Source organism: Protopterus annectens, chromosome 5.part0 (assembly GCF_019279795.1).
Source record: "Protopterus annectens isolate FY-2018-M chromosome 5.part0, PAN1.0, whole genome shotgun sequence".
Classification (NCBI taxonomy): domain Eukaryota; kingdom Metazoa; phylum Chordata; order Ceratodontiformes; family Protopteridae; genus Protopterus; species Protopterus annectens.
Window position 1 is genome coordinate 451108499 of NC_056735.1, and position 23756 is coordinate 451132254.

A 23756-nucleotide genomic window follows, 5' to 3' on the forward strand; every position below is an offset into this window, starting at 1 on the left:
CAGGCCTTGGCTTCAAGAAATGTGTAAAATGTAGCTTCAAAATGTCCATCACGACGATCACTCGCTATGTGTGTATTGCTTAGGGGCAAAGCATTTACAGGAATCATGTAGTGTATGTCACGCTTTTTCCTCAAGGGTCCTCCAGGAGAGGAAAAATAAATTAATTCTTAAGGGATTAATTAAACCTTCTTTCGAAGAAGCTTTGGCATCCTCTCCTTCTCCGGCCAAAGAAAGGCGGCTCCGACCAGTCCGTCGGATCCGATCGCTAAGAAACAAAGGCAGGCCTCTCCTTCGGCTCCAAGGACTTGGAGCTGAGGTCGAACGGTCTGCCTCGATGCCACCAGTATCGACTCCTCTGGCTTCGAGCCGATAGCTGGGGCATCGAGGCGGGTCATCTTCGCCGGCTCCACTGCTCTCGGAGCCGACAAAGGTTGCCCGCTCAGACACTTCCTCCTCGGCGCAAGTCCACCTCGGCACCGATGGAAACTGGTGTGTGTATTCCTCGGCGCCGATACTCATCGAGTCGCCTCGAGCCGTCCCCTAGCCCTTTGGGGCCGTTGGAGAGGCCTTCTCGACCCGTTCTGTTTCCTCTCGGTCTTCGAGGATGTCAGATTCTGATATAGACAGGGTGCTCCAAAGACTGTTCCAGTCCCCAGTCTTCCAAAATTTGTTTCGGTTCCGACCCAGTTGGCTTCGGAGCCGATGACCTTGGCCCACCCATTGCCATTCCTCCTCCGACTGCTTGGCTCCGGAGCAGGTGCTGTTGGAGCCGATGGAGATCTCAGGGTCGGCTCCGACCCTTACTCCAACCCGGGCCTTCGGGTCCGAGTTTGGTACGGACGCCTTCGGCTGGACCCGGGGTGATGTTTGGGACCTATGCTTTCGGTTCCGAGCCTCCCTCGGTGCTTCGGCTGGTCTTCCGTCGACTATCACGGCTCGGGACCGGACACTCCCAGGATTCTGGGGGTCCGGCTTTCAGAGCCATGAGGAGTGCCTTGGCCAAGTCCTCTTCGGCCATCTCCCTGGCTTTACCGGCACCTTCCCTAGGCGTGGAGACTGGGTCTTTGGCAGTTCCCCTGTCCGTAGTCAGCGGAGCCCCGGGGCCTGAGGTTACCCCCAGTGGGGGTTCCCCTCCTCCTGAGGGATCTTCTGAGCTGTCTTCGGAGGAACCCCCAAGAAAGAGATCGTGCAAGAGGAAGCACGTGGACTCCCCCGAGTCTATTACTTCAGACACTGATCTGGATGATGCAGAGGGGTCCCCGAAGTCGTCCTCGGATGATGTCTCCTTTGCAGACATCTTAGAGATCCTCCCGAGAAGGAGTTCCTCACTAAAGGCGTGGCTGTAGATGCCATGGTGGTGGCATCTGCTACACAACAGGACGTGGCAGAGGCTTCAACGTCCATCCATCCTCCTAATAAGGAGTCTAGGAGTATGGACAGGTACGGGAAGTGCACCCTGGCTTCAGCGGCCTTTACTTTAAGGTCTCTGAATTATTTGGCACATTTTACCAGGCTTCAGAGGGATCTGGTCAAGGAGTTGTCAGATTCCCTCTCGGGTAACCTACTTGAGCAGCTAGCCCAGTCGGTTAGCTCTCAGTTGGCTATCCTTACGTCAATTTCTAACTCGTCCATGAGGCTCATTTCCTATGCGGCGAAGGGGCGGTAGAGCGGCAGGCACAGGCGTGGCTCTACGGAGACAAGCCAGGCTCCGCTTGTGTCAGTTTGCGGAGGCCTTCAAGTCTTCCTTCGCCGACGCTCCCTTTGATGGGTCCTCCTTGTTTGGACCCAAGGTTAAAGACACCCTTACCCGCTGTGAGCAAGAGGGAAAAACTTTATCTGCCGTAGGTGCCCGTTATTCCACTCCCTTTCGGCCTTACCCCAAGGCTAAAGGAGGGGGGAAAATGTGGTTCCGCAAATCCCGTAAGTTTTTCTCCCAACAGCAGGAAGAATTCCCTTCCAGAGGCAGAGGACGGGGAAATTTTTCAGGGAGACGCCGTCCCAGAGGCGGCAGAGGGCCCCGCAATTCTGGAGACCGCGAGTCCTTTCGTGGCTCTTCAGCCTCCCACACGTCATGAGGGATTGCCCGGCTGTGCTGCTCGAGCCAGTCGGGTGTCGTTTTGCCAAGCACCTAAAAGCCTGGGAGTCAATCACTCAGGACAGATGGGTGCTTCGGATCATTGCCGGAGGTTACACCATCCCATTCACATTCTCGCCCCACCGTCCAAAAGAATCCCGGACCCACCACCCAGTCAAAGGGATATGGCAGCCGCAGAAGCTTTAAAGCTGCTAGAAAAGGAGTCATCCAACCGTCCCCACAGACCAGATCGGATCAGGAAATTACTCCAGGTTCTTTTAGTGCCAAAAGACAGGGGACCTGAGACCAATATTGGATCTCAGCAGACTGAACCAATCCGTCACGAAATCCAAATTCCGAATGGTCACGTTACAATCCATTCTCCCATTGTTGGAGAAGGATGTTTGGATGTGCTCCATAGACCTCAAGGACGCCTATTATCACATACCGATACATCAGGCGTCAGCAGGTATCTGCGCTTCAGCCTGGGAGTCAGTCATTACCAATTTTGCGCTCTGCCCTTTTGTCTCACCACAGCCCCCAGGGTGTTCACCAAGTATTTGGCAGTAGTGACGGCTCACCTGAGAAGTCTTGGATTCCAAGTGTTTCCCTATCTGGACGACTGGCTCCTGACTGCCACCACCAGGCATCTACTAATGGACAACCTCAAAGCCACCATCTCCTGGGTGTTACCCTGGGGGTTACATTCAATTGGTCAAAGTCTGTCTTGCTGCCCTCTCAACGCATAAAGTTCATAGGAGCAGAGATAGACTCAAGATTGATGCGTCTTTCTTCCTGCCGAAAGGATCCAAACTTTACAGGGCCAAGTTCAAGCTCTGATCTCGAGATCCAAAGCCCCAGCCAGGATGGTTCTACAAGTTCTAGGCTCAATGTCTGCCACGGTTCTTTTAGTCCCTCTGGCAAGATTGCACATGAGGATTCTTCAGTGGCTATTGTCAACGCAATGGTCCTTTCAGGATCTTCCCTCAATCATCATATCATGATTACGGATATATGCAAAGGGACCTTCGCTGGTGGCTTCAGACATCCAATTTGGATCAAGGAAACCCTTTGTTCTTCCCTCTCCAGTGGTTACCCTGACGACAGATGCCTCCCAGATAGGGTGGGGGCATTGTCTGGGCAGGCTAGTTCAGGGCTCCTGGCTTCCAGCGAAGCTCTTCTCCACATCAATGTGTTGGAGATGAGGGCTGTACTTCTATCCCTACAAGCCTTACACAAGTTTCTTCCTCAGGGCATCATCGCCATCCACACAGACAACATGTCGGTGGTTTGGTATCTGAACAAACAAGGAGGGACCAGATCATACCCCCTTTGCAGAGAGGCCATGAGAGTGTGGGAATGGGCTGTAGCTACCAACCGCTTCTTGGTAGCGACCCACATCCCGAAAGTCAAATATATTGGCAGACAAATTGAGCAGGACAATTCTCCTCCTCACGAGTGGTCTCTAAACCACACAGTAGCAGCTCAGGTTTTCAGGAGGTGGGGGACGTGCTGCGACCTATTTGCAACTCCATTAAACACCAAGTGCCAAAGGTTCTTCTCCTTGATCCCACATCAGGGAGTACCAGCCATGGATGCTCTAGCACAACCTTGGCCAACAGGGCTACTTTATGCCTTTCCTCCAATTCCGCTTCTTCCCAGAGTTATTCAAAAGCCTCTCAACTGGGGTCTTCAATGATACTGATTGCCCCGTACTGGCCTCGCCAGGTATGGTTTCCCTACCTGAAGAAGCATGCAGTGGACGATCCGTGGACTTTAGACCTGATTCCGGTCTTGCTAATCCATCAGTCGGGACTTCACATCAGTCCCTTCAATCTTTGAAATTGACAGCTTGGCTCCTCCACTTCCGACTTTTGTTAGAAGGCACACACTAGACCCGGTAGTTGTTCACATTTTATCTTCGCCCACAAACCCACCACTAACAAATTGTACCTTAGTAAGTGGAAGAGGTTTGCTATCTGGGCTCAACTCAAGGGCTTAGACCCTATCACTGCTCCTGTCCCAGAGGTCTTGAAATTTTAACATCCCTGTTTAATCAGGGATCTTCTGTCTCAACTATTAAAGTCCAACTAGCGGCTATCTCTAAATTCCACGAATCCATGGATCCTCCTTTGATGAGCAGCAGACTATGCAAAACTTTCATTAAAGGTGCGAGCCTATTAAGACCACCAATTTTTCATCCTGCACCTCCGTGGGATCTTGATTTGGTGCTTCGCGCATTAACATCTTCCCCTTTCGAACCGGCTGCTACATGCGAGTTAAAATATCTGTCTTGGAAAACTGCCTTCTTAGTTGCAATTACTTGGCAAGAAGAGTTTCAGAGCTTCAAGCCCTGTCTATTAAGCCACCGTACTTGATTTTCCACAAGGATAGAGTATCACTTAGGCCTAATCCATCCTTTGTCCCAAAGGTCTGTTCTAGTTTCTGCCTCCAACAATCTCTAGAGCTACCGGTTTTCTTCCCAAAATTCTCCAATGAAGCAGAATACACTCTTCATAAATTGGATGTTCACAGGCAATTACGCTTCTATTTAGACAGGACTCAGCAACTTCGTAAGTCAGACCAGTTGTTTGTGTCCTTCTCAGATAATAAACTGGGCCAAACCATCACAAAAGCTACTATCTCAAAATGGATCAGAGATTGCATAACTCAGGCTTATTCTTCTTGAATAAGCAACTTACAACATCTATCAAGGCTCATTCTACCAGAGCTATGGCTACTTCTATAGCTTTTCATTCCAAGCTCGCTATATCGAATCTGTGCTGCTACTTGGTCCAATCCGCACACTTTCATTTCCCACTACAAATTGGATGTGGCATCTAAAGGACGAGCTTCATTTGGTTCCACGGTACTCAGGAGTGTTTTCCAGTGAGCCACCCAGGATTCAGGTGCTAGGGACGCTGTCCCATCATTCAGAATGTAGGCGTGATAGGATCACATAACATCTTTTAGTTATGTACTCACCATAACTTCAGATGTTTGTCATCCATCTACATTCCTAATACCCACCCTCCTTCCCCCAGCCTTGGAGATCAGAAGAGATTGAACGGTTTTGAGTTCTACTGTTTTATCTTGTTTCATCTGACGATGTTATATAAGCAGGGTATGCATGTGTGCATGTATGCGGACAAACTAGATCTGGGGGACTGGTAGTGGTGCATCCTGGGATATGGTAAGCTCAGCCAGTAAGAGACTTCGCTCTTTGGCATAAGCGTGCCGAGTCGGAGCCGAGGGATCGGCTCCGAACCCATCATTCAGAATGTAGGCGAGATGGATCCCAAACATCTGAAGTTATGGTGAGTACATAACTAAAAGTTTACTGGTCTTCGCCCTCGTGACCAAACCACGCCAACCGTGGGTAAATCCAGCATTACCCACACCCAGGCGTGGGTCATTGCTATAATACAACACTTCATCTTGGAACACAAAACAAAATACTATAAGCAAAGCTGTTGAAGGCCTCTGATGTGGCTATAACATAGCCTTCTCATCACCCTCTACTACAACACACAGTGACAGTAAAGAGAGAAGCTATCTCTTGAATTAGAAAGTGAAGACATTGTGAGGCTTCCATTGTAATCAAAACTATAATCTGTAGCTAATGTTAATGTTTATGAAGGTATAATTTGTGTTCTACCATGGAGAGCATTTTTTCTTTACATTTTAAAGTTTGACCGTAGCCGTTAGTTGTTTGTTCAGAGTAAGGCAAAATCCATATTGGTGGTGGAGAATCTGTTGTAACTATAACTCCATTGACAAAGCATGATGCTAGCTGCCTATGAAATGTATTAATTTGTTTTATTTATTTTGAGTTGTGACACAAATTGAATGTGTGCATCTGTTTTCTGTTTTTGTTTTGTAAAACAAATGCATAATGACTCTAAAGTAAACTCCATAGTAGCTCTTAACAATTTTTATGTTGATTTTCATACTTTGCTTTGCTGTAAGTCTTTGACAGGGTCAAACCCAGAGTGGGTACTATAGGAACTAATTCAATTAGAAAAATGTTTGCTGCTTATATTTAATGGGAAATAGCTCTGGTTTAGCCCTGCTGTATATCACTTCTTGACAAGCTTGTACTAGAATCACTAATTTTTGCATCTGTTGTCTGCTTTTAGAGAAACTGGCTTCTTCAGTGGGTACTTCCTATGGCTGCTATTTTGTCCCAGCTTTCTCAGGGTTGTATGCACCATACTGGGAACCTAGCGCAAGAGGGTAAGAAAATGTTCTGAGCAAAAAAATATATATTGATATGTACTTTGCTGTTCAAGTGTATATGATGATACACCACAACTGTAAACAACTAAACAAAAGCTTATCTTTCTTGCCCATTAATGTTCAAAATTCTTACCCATGGCTTAAAGGGGTGATTCTTAAGATGTGCATTCTACATGAATTCATTCTCTATAACAGTCTTTTGTAAATAGTTATTACGTTACAATAACCGAGCTACACTAAGAAATGGTCTCTGGAAATCAGGTCCATCTTCCCTTGGTAAATTTTATCTCCATAATTCAGCTGGTTTCATATGACTCTTCAGTGGCACTTAGACTGAATATTTGATCCCACTGCAGTTCATATTTGCATTTCTGTCTTCATGTGCCCCAGATGTCCCACTTTGGATTTTTAAAGTTAAGTAGAAGATCAAATTCAGACACTTGGTTTGAATGCACGTAAGACTTCCTTAAGTAGTCTCTCTGAACATGTGGAATAGAGACCATTATCTTTAAGAGAAATGCTTGTGAGGCATTGTTTAACTTTGTCTATGAAGAACAATCTATTCCCTTCTCTTAATCATTCATGTTTGCCAGGAGAAAAATACAAGAAAAATAAATAAAATTAGAAGACTTAGCCTTTGTCTCTTAGAGAAAGATGAAGTTGAAAAAAGGTTAGAATGAAGAGTATCAGAAGCCATGAAAGTTATAAGATGCAAGAGAAAGGCTAAATAATTGTCATCTAGAATTGCTAAAAACTTGAACATAAAAGACAGCCATAAAAGAAGGAGAGAGTTAGGAGAAAGTAAATAAATATATATTTCAAGCTCTGTTTTTAATGGAAACATGCCATTTTAGGCCTCCAGCTGTGTTATATTTAAAGAGGAGATAAAGTTTATCACTTTTGAGTATGCTAGAGAAATTCTTAACTCTTACAGAAACAGTTGCTTTCAGGGTAGGTTCAACTTCTGAACCTGCCTATATGAGTACAAAGAAAATGAACCCCCTGCCAGGTTTATAAAGATTACAGAACAATACCTCCTCTTTGCCTTTACTGGTCAGATATTTTTATCAGTGCAAAAATCAATGAAGGTCAAGAGATGAGCACTACATTATAGGAGACTATTACTGAGTCAGCCAGAAGACAGAGGCAAAAGAGCCTATGTCAGCTCTGATTATGCTAGTCTGACATAAGTTGTTTGAAACTGGTTCTACCCAGTTCCTGTGTTGGTCCTCAAACATATCCACACCTTCTACCTCCTCCTGCTTTAGAAAAAAAAGAAAGGGTTACCCTCTTCCACCTTCTATTCCCCCCTTCACAGGAACAGAATTTTTATGTAAAACGGAATTCTTTTGATTATGAATGCTGATTAATCAATCGTCATCTTGTTTCCCCTGAAGATGTATATTTTGGAGAATTTAATGTACAATTAAGTGCAGGAATTTAATGGTTGTGGCAGACTACATTTCATTCTTCTGCTAGATGTAAATCATTGTGTTGCATAGCTCTTAACTTTTTATCTTTCAGTATCATGGACAAAGCCAAAAATAATCAGGGAAGAGGAAACTCTGATATCAAGGATATATATATTTTTTTGATATTGGCTCTAATGAGTAAGAAAATTGACCGGCTATGATAACTTAGTAAAAGCAGTCTGTAACAGCTGTCTTTCTTTATTAACTAGAATCTGTCATCATTTCTCAAGTCATAGATGTTAGGTTGGGCATAGCAAATTTTTGAGTCAAAATCAGAGTGACTTTGAGAATCAGGGCAGTTGAGAAATATCTCAAATAACTAAGAATGTTTTAGCATGTTGTGCATAACTTAGGTTTTGTATACTTATAATTGTGTTTATTCTCTGTAATTTGTGGGGCTTCCCCCTCCCCCTGTGGCTCTGCTGAAAATTAATAAAATAAATAAATAAATATGGAGAATCAAGTCCCATTTCACTTTCTTCTGTCCAAAAATTAGAGGAAGAAAGCAGCAATTGCCACACTCCTTCATGATAAGAATCCAGGGTGGTGAGCAGATTTAACATGATATACCTTATGTCACTTCCAGCCCACCAGGCATTGTCACTGATTCAGATATATAACAGTATACTATGACATGTCAGTAATTAATATTTTACACAAACTGGGGAGAACTGTGTGATCTAATGCATCTTTTCAGATACCTAAAATAAAGCTCTTCCATTGTAGGTAACTAGATAGATTACACACCATACTGCATGGTATATTACTCTTATACTGTGGCATTATTTTTAAAAGAAAAGAAATGTCTCAACTTTGTAAAATAATTTTGTAGAATAATTCAGTCTCCAGTCCTATATAAGTTGACGAGAGTCAGAGAACCAGTATGTGATGTATTGCTCATGCACAGTCTTATGAATGAGATGATGCACTCACAGTATGGAGCTTAGATGCATTGTGTTCTAAGTGCACTGTATAAAACTTAAGTGAAATCATTTGCTCGACATAAAAGAAAGGTCATTTTAATTTTAATACAGTTTTTAGATGTAGTAGGTGACATTTTTAGACTGCATTTGTGAATTAATGGAAAAGTGGCAGGTATTTACATTTTAAGTTGTGGCACAAATTTTTGTTTCTGTGCAGCTTTCAAATGTATTTGTGGAATTTGAGATTTAATTCCCAAATAAAGTTCAGTGCACTTCACTGGGAAATGTCACTCTATAATAAAGATAAACTTTTGATGCTGACTGTCATGATACAGTTGACTCTGATGAGGTGGATGCCTCACTAAGGGTCTAAAACTACAATTGACCTTAAGAGGCATGTTTAGCTAAAAACAATATCATTTCTAAAAGGTGTTCTGAATGATATTGTTAATGCTCCCATTAATGTTGTGATTTTGGACGGTCAACTCAAGCTTCTTTAATTTTCCAGTACCTGCTTTACTCTGTTCATGATCATGGGGGAGTTGAAGCCTATCCTAGCACTCAGTTGGGCATGCTGCAGAAGACCAGTTCTGGGTGGGAAACAAGTCCATTGTGGGATGCATGTTCATATGTACACATGCTCACACAAACGCAGGGCTCTGTATTGTAATTCCAAAACCCTTAAGTTTAAATCCCATTTTGAAAAAAAAACAGCAAAACTAATAGGAGAACAGTGAATGTACACAATCACTTGTCTCATTTAAAGTCATTTTTTTCTGGGAGGCAAGCTCCCCTGCACCCCTGTGCCCCTTCTTCTTGGTATATGCTAACTTTGAGATTGCCATACATTGGAGAAAAGGGAGTACTCAGAGATGCAGAGATTTTAGTACGTATAAGTACTCATTTTCATATATTTACTCTCATTGCTCTGAGACTTCCACGAGTCTCAGATTTTAAAACTGTTAGCAACACACATACACACACACAACTATGATAACATCTTTTGGGATATGCAAAGAAACTAGACCCCCAAAGAAAACCCACAATGACATAGGGTATGATACACACTCCACAAAGAAATCACCCAAGTCCAGAGATGAACTGGAGAATGGAGTGTTGTGAGATTGCAACACTAACTTCTGCATGATTGTGCCGCTTGTCTAATGTGGATAATTACGTAATTAGAAAAGAAGGTAAAAGTGATGGCTGTTGGGAGAAATAGATGTTTTCAGTATCCCTCAGTATTCCACGGCCTTCCTATTTTCTGAAAGGCCCTCTATTTTAAAACAGCAATGTACTCCACAGTATAGGAAGCAATAGTACCGAAAATTTCAGTAAAAAGATTCCTTTCTCTTATCAACACAAATCCATCTGACATCTGCATTCACTTCCCCCCATGAGCTAGCATAACATCTTATAGCAGGAATGGTTTCCCACTGCATTGGTAGGTAAAAACAAATTATATTGGGTAGGTGATAGCTGCAGATAATTTCCAGTGCATGTGCTTTATTAATTTGTCAAAAACCTGTACAGCGCTAGTACTTCATACTCCATGTGTTTCAAATGGTTCTAGAGCTAGCCTTCTAGTTGTTTGAAACCTCTATTAATGCAAAAGGTGCTAACTCACCAACACGACACAGGATTTTTTTCCAAATTCATTGGAGTTCATCAAAACAAGCAATAACTTTCCAACTGAAGATGTCCCTTTCAAAATTACTTTGTCATTCCTAAGTACTGTTTTCTTTAATAAACCTGAATTCATACTGACAAACCTACCTCTCAACTGTCAAGATTTTTTTCAGAATGACAATATTTTTGCCTTATATTTTGGCCTGTTCTTCATAAAATTTGGACTTATCTGGGTAATCATTGGGAACTGATGTCACTAAATAATGAGACATTTAAGGTTCAGACTTCTGACCCTTCAGAAAATGGGAAGTAATGCAATAACTGTTATTTTTAACAGATTTCTAAGTTTATGTTGTTGTGTCTTTTGGCTTTTCCTGGTTAGGGGTCGGCACAGCAGAACTCCAGTCCGCTAATGATTGGCAGTGGATTTTTATGTGCCGAGTTGCCAGCCCTGACGCACAGCCTTCAACGAAGGTACGCCCATTCATGCTTGTCTCCGCACAGAAGACGCTCTAGCTGAGAATTGAACAGGACAACGACTTACTGTGAGGCGACAACGCTACCGCAGCACCACCACTGCTTAGATTTCTAAGTTTATAAGTATAATAATTAAAATCTGTGCCTCATTTTAGACCTTTACCTTCTCTCCATTATTTTTGGCTTTGTCCAGGTTTCTTGCACTAAGATGTTGAGAGCTCTACTGATGAGTTTTGATCAGAGGATGCTTGCCTGCACAATCTGATTTGCTTTTTTCAGTCACTTTCCTTATTGAGCCATTATTCTTAACCAATAAAATGGCTATCCTTGCTCACAAAAAAAAAAAAAAAAAAAAAAAAAACCTTGAAATTGTGCTTATTTTTGCTATCTCAGATGATTCTGTTTTGAAGGAGTACTGGACTCACTATAGTATTTCTTCTTTAGGAGAAAGTAAAGGAAATTTCTACATATATGAAACATACTGGAAGCCATCCTGCAGAAGCAGTGCAGCAGTTGCTTATAATTTTCTAATGTCATGCACTTGATGGTATACATTGATAGACGACACATAGGAAATGCAAACAAAAAATCCCAAAATATATGAGAGCAAGTCCCAGAGACTCACTAGAAAAAGCTTATTCTATGGTTAATCAGCCTCAGAGGTATATTACTGAAAAACTATATAAGAGCTGGTGATAGTCAGATAATTAATGAACATTATCATCTGTCACTGAATCAATTTCAATTGTGCACCTTGCCAGAGCTAGCCACTCGATGGTATAAAAACTTGGTTCTAGGTGATTTGGTCCCATTGACTATGGATATTTGCTGTTAAGTGGGTATAGAACCCTGCCGGCTGCGACCTGCATAAGGAACCCATGCTAAGGGTGGGTGGGGTTTATGTAACTCTTGTTGGCCAGTTTGTGCTCACCTCAAAGTCCAGCAGCACGGGGTCAATAAGCTGCTGGCCAGACAGTGTCTAGTTGCTCAACCTATATCTGGGATAGTGCAGGCTGGATGGAAAAACCAGTCAGCCTGCCAAACAAACTTAGGGTTAATATGCTGACTGTAGATTCACTGACATGATGCAGCTTAGAAGTGGATGATATGATGATAAAAAGGAAACCAGACATCCTTTGTATTCAGGAGACAAAGTAGAGAAGCAGTGCAACAAAGTCATTTAGCTTGGGATCCACTGATATTGATAATAGGGGGCCTGAATGTTCATACTGGCGCAGAAGGAACAAGATATGAGGACATTCTTGGACCACATAAGTCGAGCAAAAAAGACGCCATGCTGGACTCTTGTTTGGCAAATGGCTTGATGATGGGCAACAAATGATTCAGCAAATGAGAGATAAGATCACATACAAGAGTGGTCAACATGCAACTTAAATTTCCTTCTGGTAAGGAAAAGGTGATTGCAAAGTCTTCCATAGTGAAAGTCAACCCACAGCATAAATCACTAGAGGACACAATCAGTTGCAAGCAGTGGTCAAAGAAGGCTTTAATGTCAACAGAGGAAAATGTGTTTAGTTGAAGAAGAATGGAAGAGTTTCAAAAATAACACGTGTGATGACTAAAGGACAGTTATGCAGCCAAGCCAGGTATTAAAATAAGGTACGTAAGGAAAGCTAGTGGTGGAATACAGAAGTCCAGGAGGCTATCAAAAGCAACTGTGTCGAGTTGCAAAGACAAAGATAAAGAAGATGGTCACTAAACACCATTTTTAAGGGATGCTACCAATAACTTGCTTGCATAACCAACGTAATATTTGCTGTGAAGCAGATAGTGGAGAAGAAGTTCAAGATGACAAAAGTGCACAATTGGACATTCCAAGACTTGGAAAGAGTATATGGCATGGTCCCAAGAAAGCTAATGTTGGCAGTTCTGCAATGGTTTGAAGTTCCAGAAACATTGATAAAATCAATGCAGGCTATGAACAATTATACAATGATGGCTCACTTGTATTCAAAAAGTAGCACTCTGATTGGACAAGCCCAATGAGTATATCCATTGTAAATCGAGCATATACCAATAGAATAAAGTCTGGCTGCTTTAAGTACCATTGAAGGGATTGACTTTCTATTGGAATATGCTGAGGAACAGAGCAAAATAGAAGAATGTTCAGGTACATTCTCAAAAATAAAGGAACAGAAACGTTCCTAATTTTCCTTCTGTTTCTGTGCTGTCCATAATAAAATCTTGACAGAAAAAAATAGCAATGGAGATTCTTTTTTCTACATTGCTCCTTTTGCATTGCACAGATATACTGTGCAAGTTTGCCGACACAAGTTCCACACACATGCTCAGTATGTCTGTAAAGAAGGAAAACATGGAAGAACACTTCAGTGCCCTTATACAAAGACCACATTGGTTAACAACAGGAAAAACAATGCTCTTAAGAGTAAACCTGCAAGCTACCCTTAAAATTATAGACCAATAACTTGTCTTCCAACGACATATAAACTATACACGGGAATTGACGCTGACAGAGTTTATAGTCATTTAGAAGAAAACACAATTATGACAGTAGAACAAAAGGGCAATAAAAGAAAGTCATATGGAACAAAGGATCGTTTGTTGTTATATAGTGGGGAACTGTAAGAAGGGGAAGAATCTAAGTATGGCATGGACTGACTACAAAAGAGCATTTGATAGTATCCCACATTCAAGGATAAAAGAGTGCTTAAATGTATAAGATGCACCTTTCACTGATTGACTACATTACAGTAACAGACTACTTTGCAATTAAGTCATGATAAAGGACAGATTATTATCCCAGGGATAAAAATTCAAAGGGAGATATTCCAGGGTGACTCTTTGTCACCATTGCTATTCTGCCTTGCCATTAATCCATTGAGCGCTTTGCCATTAATCCATTAAGCTGTTTATTTAATAGCTTAGGCCATGGCTACAATTTGGCTCCTAGAAAACAACAAAGTCTAATTACTTTTCATCTTCTCTTTGTCGATGATTTAAAACTGTATAGCTCATCAGATGAAGAACTGAAAGCACAGCTCCAGGTTGTCAACTTTCTCAGATGATATTGGAATGTCATTTGATCTTGATAAATGTGCAAAAGCAACCTTTAAAAAAAGGAAAACTGCAGCACCAGGAAAACATCAGTTTGGGACAAGAATGTGAAATAAAAGAACTTGAGCAAGAGGGAGTGTATAAATACTTGGGAATTGATGAAGGAGCATCAATAAAACATGAACAAGTGTGAATAAAACTCACTAAGGAGTACTTTAGAAGACTTAAATTAATCCTGAAAACAGCATTGACATATAGGAACAAGATCCAAGCTATAAATCAATTTGCTGTTCCTGTCCTAACTTATAGTTTTGGAGTGGTTGACTGGCCCCAGAAAGTGTTGGATGGATTGGATATTAAAACAAGAATGATGCTTCATGCACACACCATATGACTGATTAGAGGCTTCAGTGGTGCAGCAGTTAGCATCATCGCCTCACAGCAATAGGTTCTCTGGTTCGATTCTAAGCTGGAGTGCCTTCTGTGCAGATTCTGCATGTTCTTCCTGTGGTAGAGTGAATTTAAAGACATGCAGGTAGGTGCATGCATGTGTGGGTGTGCCTTCTTTGAAGGTTGGGTGCCAGGCTGGCAACTCAACACCGTAAGAATTCACTGCCAATCATTAGCAGACAGGAGTTGCGCTGTGGCGACCCCTAACCAGGAAAAGCCGAAAGACAGTGTAGTGTATACCAAGATTATATATTCCCTGTTCCGAAGGAGGGATGAGCCTCTTTGAAACTGATTACATGTATAGAACTGAAATCTTGGGACTCCACACATATCTACTGACCTCACAAAATCCAAATGTAGTGAAAGTTTTGAAACATGAGGAGAATAAATCTAAGATGATGTCTCTGCTTAATTTAGCAGAAGCATATCGACGTCAAGTAAAAATGGAAATCAAACCAGAAGTAGATAAAAATCAGGCAGCAACTGAATGTGCTAAAAAATAAGAAAGAATGTAAGGTGACGGATCAGATGAGAAGGCAAGAAATGTGGAAAAAACATACAGTTTCAAGTATAGAAAACTTTTGGAAGAGCCTCATGTGGATCAAGAACGAATGCAGGAATGGTTAATGAGAGGTGAATTCACATCAAAGAATGAAAGGTTAATATTGGCAGCCCAAGATAGTGGGCTATGTACACACTTGTTTACTAAGTCCATTGAACACATGGGAGAAACAGACAAATGTAGGTTTTGTAAAACCGATTTGGAAACAGTCACACACCTTGGTGGTGGTTGCGATGCACTAATGGCAGAGGCACTGTATACTGAAAGACATAATAATGTGGCGAGACTGTTGCACTGGAGACTTTGAAAACATTATGGAAGCGGCTGAAAAACACTGCAAACATGAGCCACAAAGAATCATAGAAAATGATGAACTTTATATCACAAGGGATCACCCATTACCAGTAGTTCAAAAGATAAATGCTAGAAAACTGAATATAGTGGTCCAAGAAAAGAAGACAAAAGAAGCATTGATCATTGAAATCACCACACCCAGTTACTACAGTGTCTTCCGTACAGAGAAACACAAAGTCATAAAATACCAGGATCTGCAGGCAGAAACGAGAGCCATGTGGAAGAAAGATACCCATACAGTTCCAATGGTAGTAGGAGCAATGGGTCTTATAAAAAAGAATTTACAATCATATTTAGATATATTACCAATCCATGTAATCCCATACAAATTGCAGAAGAAGTCATTACTGGGCACATTGCGGGTACTGCGAAGAGCACTTTTGGCTGACATCAAAGAGTGAAACAATACTAATTTCATGAATTTTAATCGTACTTTAACTTAGGAATGGGGTCCATTCCTGTCATGGTATTAGAAATCTAAAAGACTTGGAGAAATTAAAAAATACATTTAAGAAAGTTAAGCAATTTCTTTCTTAAAGAATGTCATTGGATAATAGCAGTAATTCACTCCTTGGTGTGGGTATATCAGGATTTACCCACAGCTGGCTTTGTTTAATCACTCAGACTTCATCCTCATGATCAAACCACACCAACCATGGATAAGTCTTGATATAGTCACACCCAATTATGGATTACGGGGTCTATACCATATGATCAACATTTGAAAATGTCGAAGCACCTTTACTCGACACGAAAATGTCGAACACTAAGTTTGTCGAACAGCCAAAATCACTGAATTCTTTCCAAGGGAAAGAAATTGGTTGGCCTGTCACACCTGCCCTTTTCCCAACTGTAGTGCTGTCTCGGAGTTAGAATATTTAGTTGAGGGAGTGAAGCCCCCCAATTAAATACATTTATTTTTATGTGGTATTGTTTGTTGGCCTTCCAATTTCTTTCCCTTGGAAAGAAATTGGTGATTTGGCCATTCAACAAACTTAGCGTTCGACAGTTTTATGTCGAGTAAAGGTGCTTCGACATTTTCAAATGTTGATCATATGATATAGACCCTAAATTACTACTTATGAATCCAATGACATAAATACAAGCAGTGTTTGGACCCTCAGAAGGGTTTCCAGTGGGAGTGTGGGTGCATGAAGGATCAGCTCCGAGCCCACTGTTCGTACTGGTGATAGACTGCATTTGCAAACAGGTTGGAGGGGACAGATCAACAAAGTTGTAATATCAAATGATGTTGCATTATGAGTAGCCTCTGAACAACAACTTCAGCAAATGACAGAAGAATGTAATGCAAAATTGAAGACGTTTAATATAAAATGTAATGCAGACAAGATAGTTGTTGTGGCATCAAATGAGGTGATCAAAAGAAGCTGAATATTTTGATAAAAGGAAAATAATGAAACAAGTTAATAGCTTCAGGTGTCTGGGAGTGTTGGCTGAGGAGAAGGGAAGTTTGTATGAGGAAGCCAGAGATAGAATCAGAGGGGCTGCATCCAACTGGCACAGGATGTCACTGTTAACATGTAACAGAAGAATGCCAAAGGAGCTAAAATGTAAGCTGTACAAAACAGTGATGTGAACAGTACGTCTTTATGGTACAGAAACCTATATAGTCAAGGCAGAGCAGTTGAAGAAGCAAGAAGTGATGGTGATGAGATGCTTGAGATGGGTGGTAGGATGTACACTGTGGAACTGACAAAAAAATTATAACATCAGAGCAGAAGCCCAAGTAGCTTCCAATTACAGGGAAGGTCAAGGAAAACAGAATACAATGGTTCATGCACTTGTGACAGGAAAAAGACAAGAGGAAATGGGGATGTCCTGCAAAGAAATGGATAGAGTGTATGTGAGAGAAGACGGTCACAATCAGGTTTGACTGCAGAAGATGGTAGGAGAGTGGCACTGAATTGAAAAATGTGGTGACAGTTATGCGTATGTTTGTTGATCAGTGTAGTGGGCTGATCATAAAGGAGAAAAACAAATGACCAGCACTCAAACTTTGGTACCAAATCTTTATTTCATCTTATAATAATGACCAAGATAAGAGCAAATACAGCATACTGGTTTCGGCAATAAAGCCTTCTTCAGTGCAACAACCACACATGCCCCCACCCCCTTTCTTAAATATGATCATTATTATAAGATGAAATAAAGATTTGGTGCTGATGTTTGAGTGCTGGCTGTTTGTTTTTCTAGATATTATTTCATTTTGGCTGTGCACCTGTTCCTTACTTGCATGGGTTTGGATTGTCTACTCCCATTTCAGCCATAACTTGAAATTTACAACATAGAAAAGAGAGTGGTAAATAAGCATGCAGTGAAGGTGTTGTGCATTAAGTAAGGAGAACATTAAAAGAGTAAAATTTGGTGATAAATAGCATGTGCACATATACAGTGTTCAATATTAAGGCTAAGCTTACTTCGTCTAAGAGCTGGTAAAGGATACATAAAACTGGAAAAGGTAAAAAAAGTGATATAAGTAGAAGGCTTGGCTAGTAGTTTGCTAAGAAAATTAGGGATGAGGGTTGAGTAGGAGAGAGTTAATTGAAGCTAGTTGAAGATATAATGGTAGGTGGGGAGGTAAGGGGGCTATAGGAGGATGGGTGTTAATATAAAAACATATGTTTAATATAAGACTCCTCTATGGGGAGCTTATTAGCACAGGAGAAATATTAACAAGAAGGCATATGGTTAATGTGGGGAAGTGGATGAGTACCTGTATGCACATTAAGATCAGAAGACCATCAACAAGGTTACTTCTCTTACATATAGAAGCCAGTCACTATTAGTTCAAGTCTCTGCCCTTAGGTTTCACATCTGCACCCATGTTTTTACCAAGTGTATGGCTACGGACACTAGAGCAGTAACTCTTAGTGAGAGCAAGGTTTTCCCTTTCCTGGGCAATTAGTTTCTTATCACCAACAGCCAGATGTCCTTCCTTATCACTGTTGTAGTATTCTTTATTCTTGGGATATCCTGCAGAGGATAGCAAACTGTCCGACCAGCATACCAAAAACTTTACACCTTCCAGGCAGTGTAAGTCAGATGAATATCCTATGAGCAAGTCATAAGGTATATATGTGACATATGTGTGACTTACGAGCACCTAATCCTCAGAACTTCTTTGCTGCCAGCCCAAATACCACCTTAGAATTCGGTCTGCAATTCATTCACTGAGTTGGAATACTACCGTCTAAAGATAAGTACCCCACTGTGGTCTCTTCCTTCCTTTTTTTTTCTGTCTTCCTTTTAATTAGTTTACATGTCATCCAGGAAGGGAAAATGTGAGTGTGGAAGACAAATTCCCATAAAGATACACAGTCAGTTGCTCCGTTTTGGCTTGCATATTCATTTGTTAAAGTCAGCCATTTCCATTTGTCTGCCTCTGAATCCTCCTCTGGTTCCTAGTCTTGAAGTCCAACAATTTCTGAAATGTGTCCTTCATATTCGGCCTCCAAGAAAATCTATTCGTCCTTCTTAGGACCTTAATTTTGCACTGTTGCAGCAGTACAGAGACCATCCCACCAATTCCCTCTGGAATTGTATTTGAGTTTGAAAAATGGTCTTTGTGGTTTATCTTCTATGTTGTTTATAATTATTACCTCATTACAGTTCTACAGTCAAAAGGCTGTTGTAGACAAATTTTGTTTCTCATTAGAAGAAATGCAGACAGCTTGGGGTATTGCTGCTTTTCTATGGGGCACTCACACTGCTGTATTTTTATAGTTATGGTTGTTATAACTGCAGAGTTCATGGTGTCTTGATCAATGTGAGAAATGCAGGCCAAGTTCACAGAAAGACATGCTTTATTTGTTTATTTTATTCAACTGTGGGAACCTGCCCACTATAAGTGTCTGTCTGGGGGCAACCCAAGAGCACTGTCCAGTGAATTGCATAGAGTCACAAAGTTGGCAAATGAAGGATAAGGGTATCAAACCCTGAACCACAGAAAAAACACATTAGCAGATGAAAGTTTTAATTCTCTGCTCTGAACTGCCAGACATCTAGAAGATACAGACAGGCACCATTGGAGCTCTTTCAGCTAAGGCTGCTGACACAAGTGACTTTGATCTCCATCATGCACTAGAGCCATGCACTGCTGTATGTGAAATGGCTAAGATGAAAATCAGCATCTCCAAGTCAGAGGTCTTGGTTCTCTCCTGGAAAATAGTGCATCGCCCTCTGCACGTGAAGGGGGAGAAGCTACCACAAGTAGAGGAGATTGTATCGTGGGTTCCTGTTCATGACTGAGGGTAGAAGGCATTGAGAGGTGAGGAATGGATGGGTGCACCTGCGGTTCTGAGCGTTGGCTAATGACTGAAAGGATATAATCAAAGATACAAACATCAGAAATGCATTAGTGCTTAGTCTTCCTGACAAAGTGATGAGCCCCTCAGTCCAGAGGGACCTCAAAGTACAACCACTGCTGCTGTGTGTTAAGAGAAGTCAGTTGAGCCAGTTTGTGTACTCTTTAAGGATGCTTCCTACACACAGTGGAAAGAGTCTATACAATTTTGAGGCATTACATGTATCAGTTATCATGGGAATGGCTGGGGATCCCACAAGATGAGCTTTAGACTGTTGTCAGAGATAGGGAACTCAAGTATCTCCTGCTCAGCTTACTGCCATTTTGAACCACGCCTAAACAAGGTTTACAAAACAATGACAGTAAATTAAATTGGTAACTGGGTAGTCACACCAAAGGCTTCAAGAAAACTCTTCTTAGTTACCCAGAATGGTGACAGGTTTAGTGAATGAATTAGCATTATATCAAGCCATGGAGTCAGCTAGTTTATTTCATTGAAATGGTTTAATATTTTTTGATATTCATTGAGCTGCATCCAGAACAACCAGATGGATTCTGAGTTAATATGTTTTCTAGACTAACATTTGCCTCTGAGTTTCCATAGTTGCGACAAAAACAAATGGGCACTGGACTACAGGTACACATGGTCACACGCAAAATATGCAACACAAGTGCAAGCTGTCTTGAATACTACACAACACCATTCTGATTCATAGACCCCTCCCTCACTTACTAGAATTGACACTTTGTATAAATATAAAATTTAAGGAAAAGGATCAGATGAGGAGGAAAGAAAATTTGAAAATCCATAAATATAATGGCAAGTACAGAGATCTCCTGGAACAACCTCATGTTAACCAGATTTGACACAAGAATGGATAAGGAGAGCTGAATTGAAATCAAAAGATGAAAGTTCTAAAAATAGCTGCCCAGGATATTGAACAATGTACTTCAGCATGTGGGTGAAACAGACAAATACAGATTCTGTAAAAAGAAAATAAAAAATAAAGAATTGGAAACGGTCACACATCTTGTTGCTTGGTGTGTTGCAATCATGGCAGAGGGCCTGATCACGGAAAGGCACAATAATGTGGCAAGTCTGTTGTATTGGGGATTGTGCAAAACACTTCAATATAGAAGTAGCTGAGAAGCACTGCAAACATGAACCACAAAGTATTGTAGAGAATGATAAGGTTTATATCAGATGGGTTCACCTAATACCAACATTCCAAAAAATAGATGCAAGAAAACTGTGTATAGTTGTCCATGAAAAAAGGCAAAAGTAGCATTTATCATTGAAATTTCTATACCCACTGATTACTGTGTCTTACATGTGGAGAGACTCGGTCATAAAATACTGGGATTTACAGACAGAAACAATAGCAGTGTGGAAGAAAGATACCCAGACAGTTTCAGCAGTAATAGGAGCATCAGGCCTAATAAAAAATATTTGCAGTCATACTTAGCTATGCTACCAATACATCTAACTCCAGAATAAATTACAGAAGGAGTCGATTCTGGGCACATTAACAGTGCTGAAAAGAGGACTTTGGCTAACATCAAAGATTGAAACAATACTAAGTTCATGAACTTTAATTCTACCAGGACTTAGGAATGGGTGCCCAATTCCCGTCATGGTATTAGAAACCCAAAAGATTTGGAGAAATTAAACCTAGAATTGACACCATGAAATTTAGTCGGTAATCTTTGGAAAACCATGTGATAATGTGGTGGTCTTCTGGAGGTGTCTTTATAAATGGCCTTCTTGGCATGCTATTCAGTTAGAGTACAGGATTCATAAATACCCAAACTATACAAGTGCTGAGCAGAGATCGGATCCAAAGACATAAGTGCGTGACACTCTAGTGGCACACATGTATGCCTTTTTGAGGTAAGAATCTGTGCAGGGTGAATGAGAGCCACTTCACCCTGTGCAGATAGCAGATGTGGGTGAACTTGGATGTGTATGAAAACGAATGTATACATATGTATGTCTGTGTGTTGTCTGTATGTGAGGGCACTGAGTAGTGTGAGAGCGGGTCCATGAGTGTCTTTACATAAATGGCTAGTGTGTGTCCATGTGTGTGTGCTTGAACTGAGGAGGAGTAACTGAGTGTGGCGTACTTAATATCTCTGCTGCATGATAGCATTCATATTGCATTGTTCATGCTGCACAGTGGAGCAGTTCATGTTCATACATATTCCTGGGTAATGAGATATTGCCCTTTTAGCTACAGAAATGATTATGAATTTGTAAAAGGCACTGTACCACAACTCAGCTCACTGGTGCAGGCAAGCTGCATTGTGGATGTGGTCGCTGAAGAAAAGTGAGGGAGGCATATTCTCCATCTGCTGCAACCACTGGAGATAGAGATACTGATATTTTCTCATGGAAGAAATAAGATAGATGAACAGAGAACTTTATTAGAAAGGTGCACCTTATTTAGGCTCATAAAGTATTCATGGCTATGAAGGTTATGTAGCAAAGCTTAGTAGCAGGTAGCAAAGTCTATACAGAATAATATCTGAACAACATCCTGGGGGGTTTGTACAGCAAGGTCCTTTCCACATAATTTACATTCTGGCCATATGGAGTTTCATTATGGCTACTGTCAAGACGGTGGAACAATTCATAACATGCATATCATTTACTATATGAGCTTGAATTAGTAGCAGCCTCATTTGGGGTTAAGTGATAATGAGTTTCTGTAAAGAATGATTTTCATCCTAGGAACTACAGAGAAATGCAGATGGTTAGAACTGCAGGCAGCCTAAACATTTTTTAATAATGTCCACACACCTTATATGTTTTTCTGACATGTCATGGCAAAGTTAGCTATATGTTAATTATATAATTATGCAGCTTAATTCATAAATAGCTGACAAAATTAGTCAGTGTAATTGAACTTTTCTATGTCAAACATATAATGAGCATTATAGTTAAACAAATCAGAATTACAAAAAAAAAAATTAAAAAAAGTCAGAAGTTTAAAGTCTCGTCTGTTCATTATACAGTAACCTGAGGCAGTAGCTACCAGACTGTGACATAGAGGGATAAAGCCCTGACTACATCTGGGTTCAGTTAGTGACGTGGGTGTCTGGGGTACAAGAAGGGAAGGATGGGCATGCCTTTCCCAGGTGGAGGGCACACACACACACACACACACACACACACACACACACACACACACACCCACCCCGATGCTCCTCGCGTACAATCTCTAGTGATAGATGGAGACATGCAAGATGTATGTTGTCCTAAGTTGGAATAGGTGAGGGACAACATGACACATGTCCCCATTGTATTTCCACCAACTGGACTTTGTGTGTGTAAGAGGGAGAGAAAGATGGGCCTAAGATAAACCTCCTCACTGGAAGCAATACGACACTGCATCAGGAAGTCTCAATCTCCTCAATGGCCCTGAGCAAGGGTCAGGGTAAGTCAGAGAGTGTTAAGGAGCGCCCAGTAGACCCAGTGGATGAGGAGAGGCCCTAGTGACATAAACACCATCAGCTGCAGGATACATTTCAGTGAAAAAAAATACTTGAAGCAGTAACATTTTTCTCACTTTCTGATGTTTTTAACAACAGAGTACATTGTTAGTGATGCTACTGTGAACGTGAGACTTAGATGAACTGTATAGGATAAAGAAAACACTGAAAATAGATGCATAAATGAATGCAAATTCATTTTATCAAAGTGCAAAGAATTTTTTTTTCACAAACATAATGCTTCCCCCAAATCATGTTACTTAGTTTGTCATTGATTGGTTAAGCTAGTATGCTTGCTTAAAGTAGTAACTCATCTAAATAGGAAGCAGTTTTGCAATTTTTTAACCATACTGTGACATGATTTTAAAGCAAAATGAAATGATAAATTAATGTCTGTATTTGTTCTCGTTGCATGGATCATTTATTTAACTCAAAGGTACTACTAGCTCTGTCTAATGAATGTAAATTTTATTTCACAGCATCATCTGTGGACTTACACAGTTTACAAATAAAAATCATATTGCATTTGCTGCATTAGAAGCTGTTTGCTTCCAGACAAGAGAGGTAAGAGCTAAAGTCAGAGTTTTGTTTTTATTTTGCTATTAATAAATGCCATTGAATATGAGTATGAATGCACATTATGGGTACTTTTTTCTTAATTGACTACTTAATGTGTTATTTTCTTCCAGTAATTATTCAAAATGTACATTTATTGTCAGTAGTC

The 23756-nt window shown here is 41.0% G+C and overlaps 1 protein-coding gene across 3 annotated transcripts in view; it reads left to right on the forward strand.

Moving 5' to 3' along the window:
- Positions 1-23756, forward strand: part of GK (glycerol kinase) — a 609816-nt gene that overhangs the window by 446487 nt on the left and 139573 nt on the right. For all 3 annotated transcript variants that reach the window (XM_044072382.1, XM_044072384.1, XM_044072383.1), the window contains 2 exons: positions 6214-6310; positions 23512-23596. In XM_044072382.1, coding sequence (XP_043928317.1) covers positions 6214-6310; positions 23512-23596 — 182 coding nt within the window. The remainder of the gene's footprint in view (positions 1-6213; positions 6311-23511; positions 23597-23756) is intronic.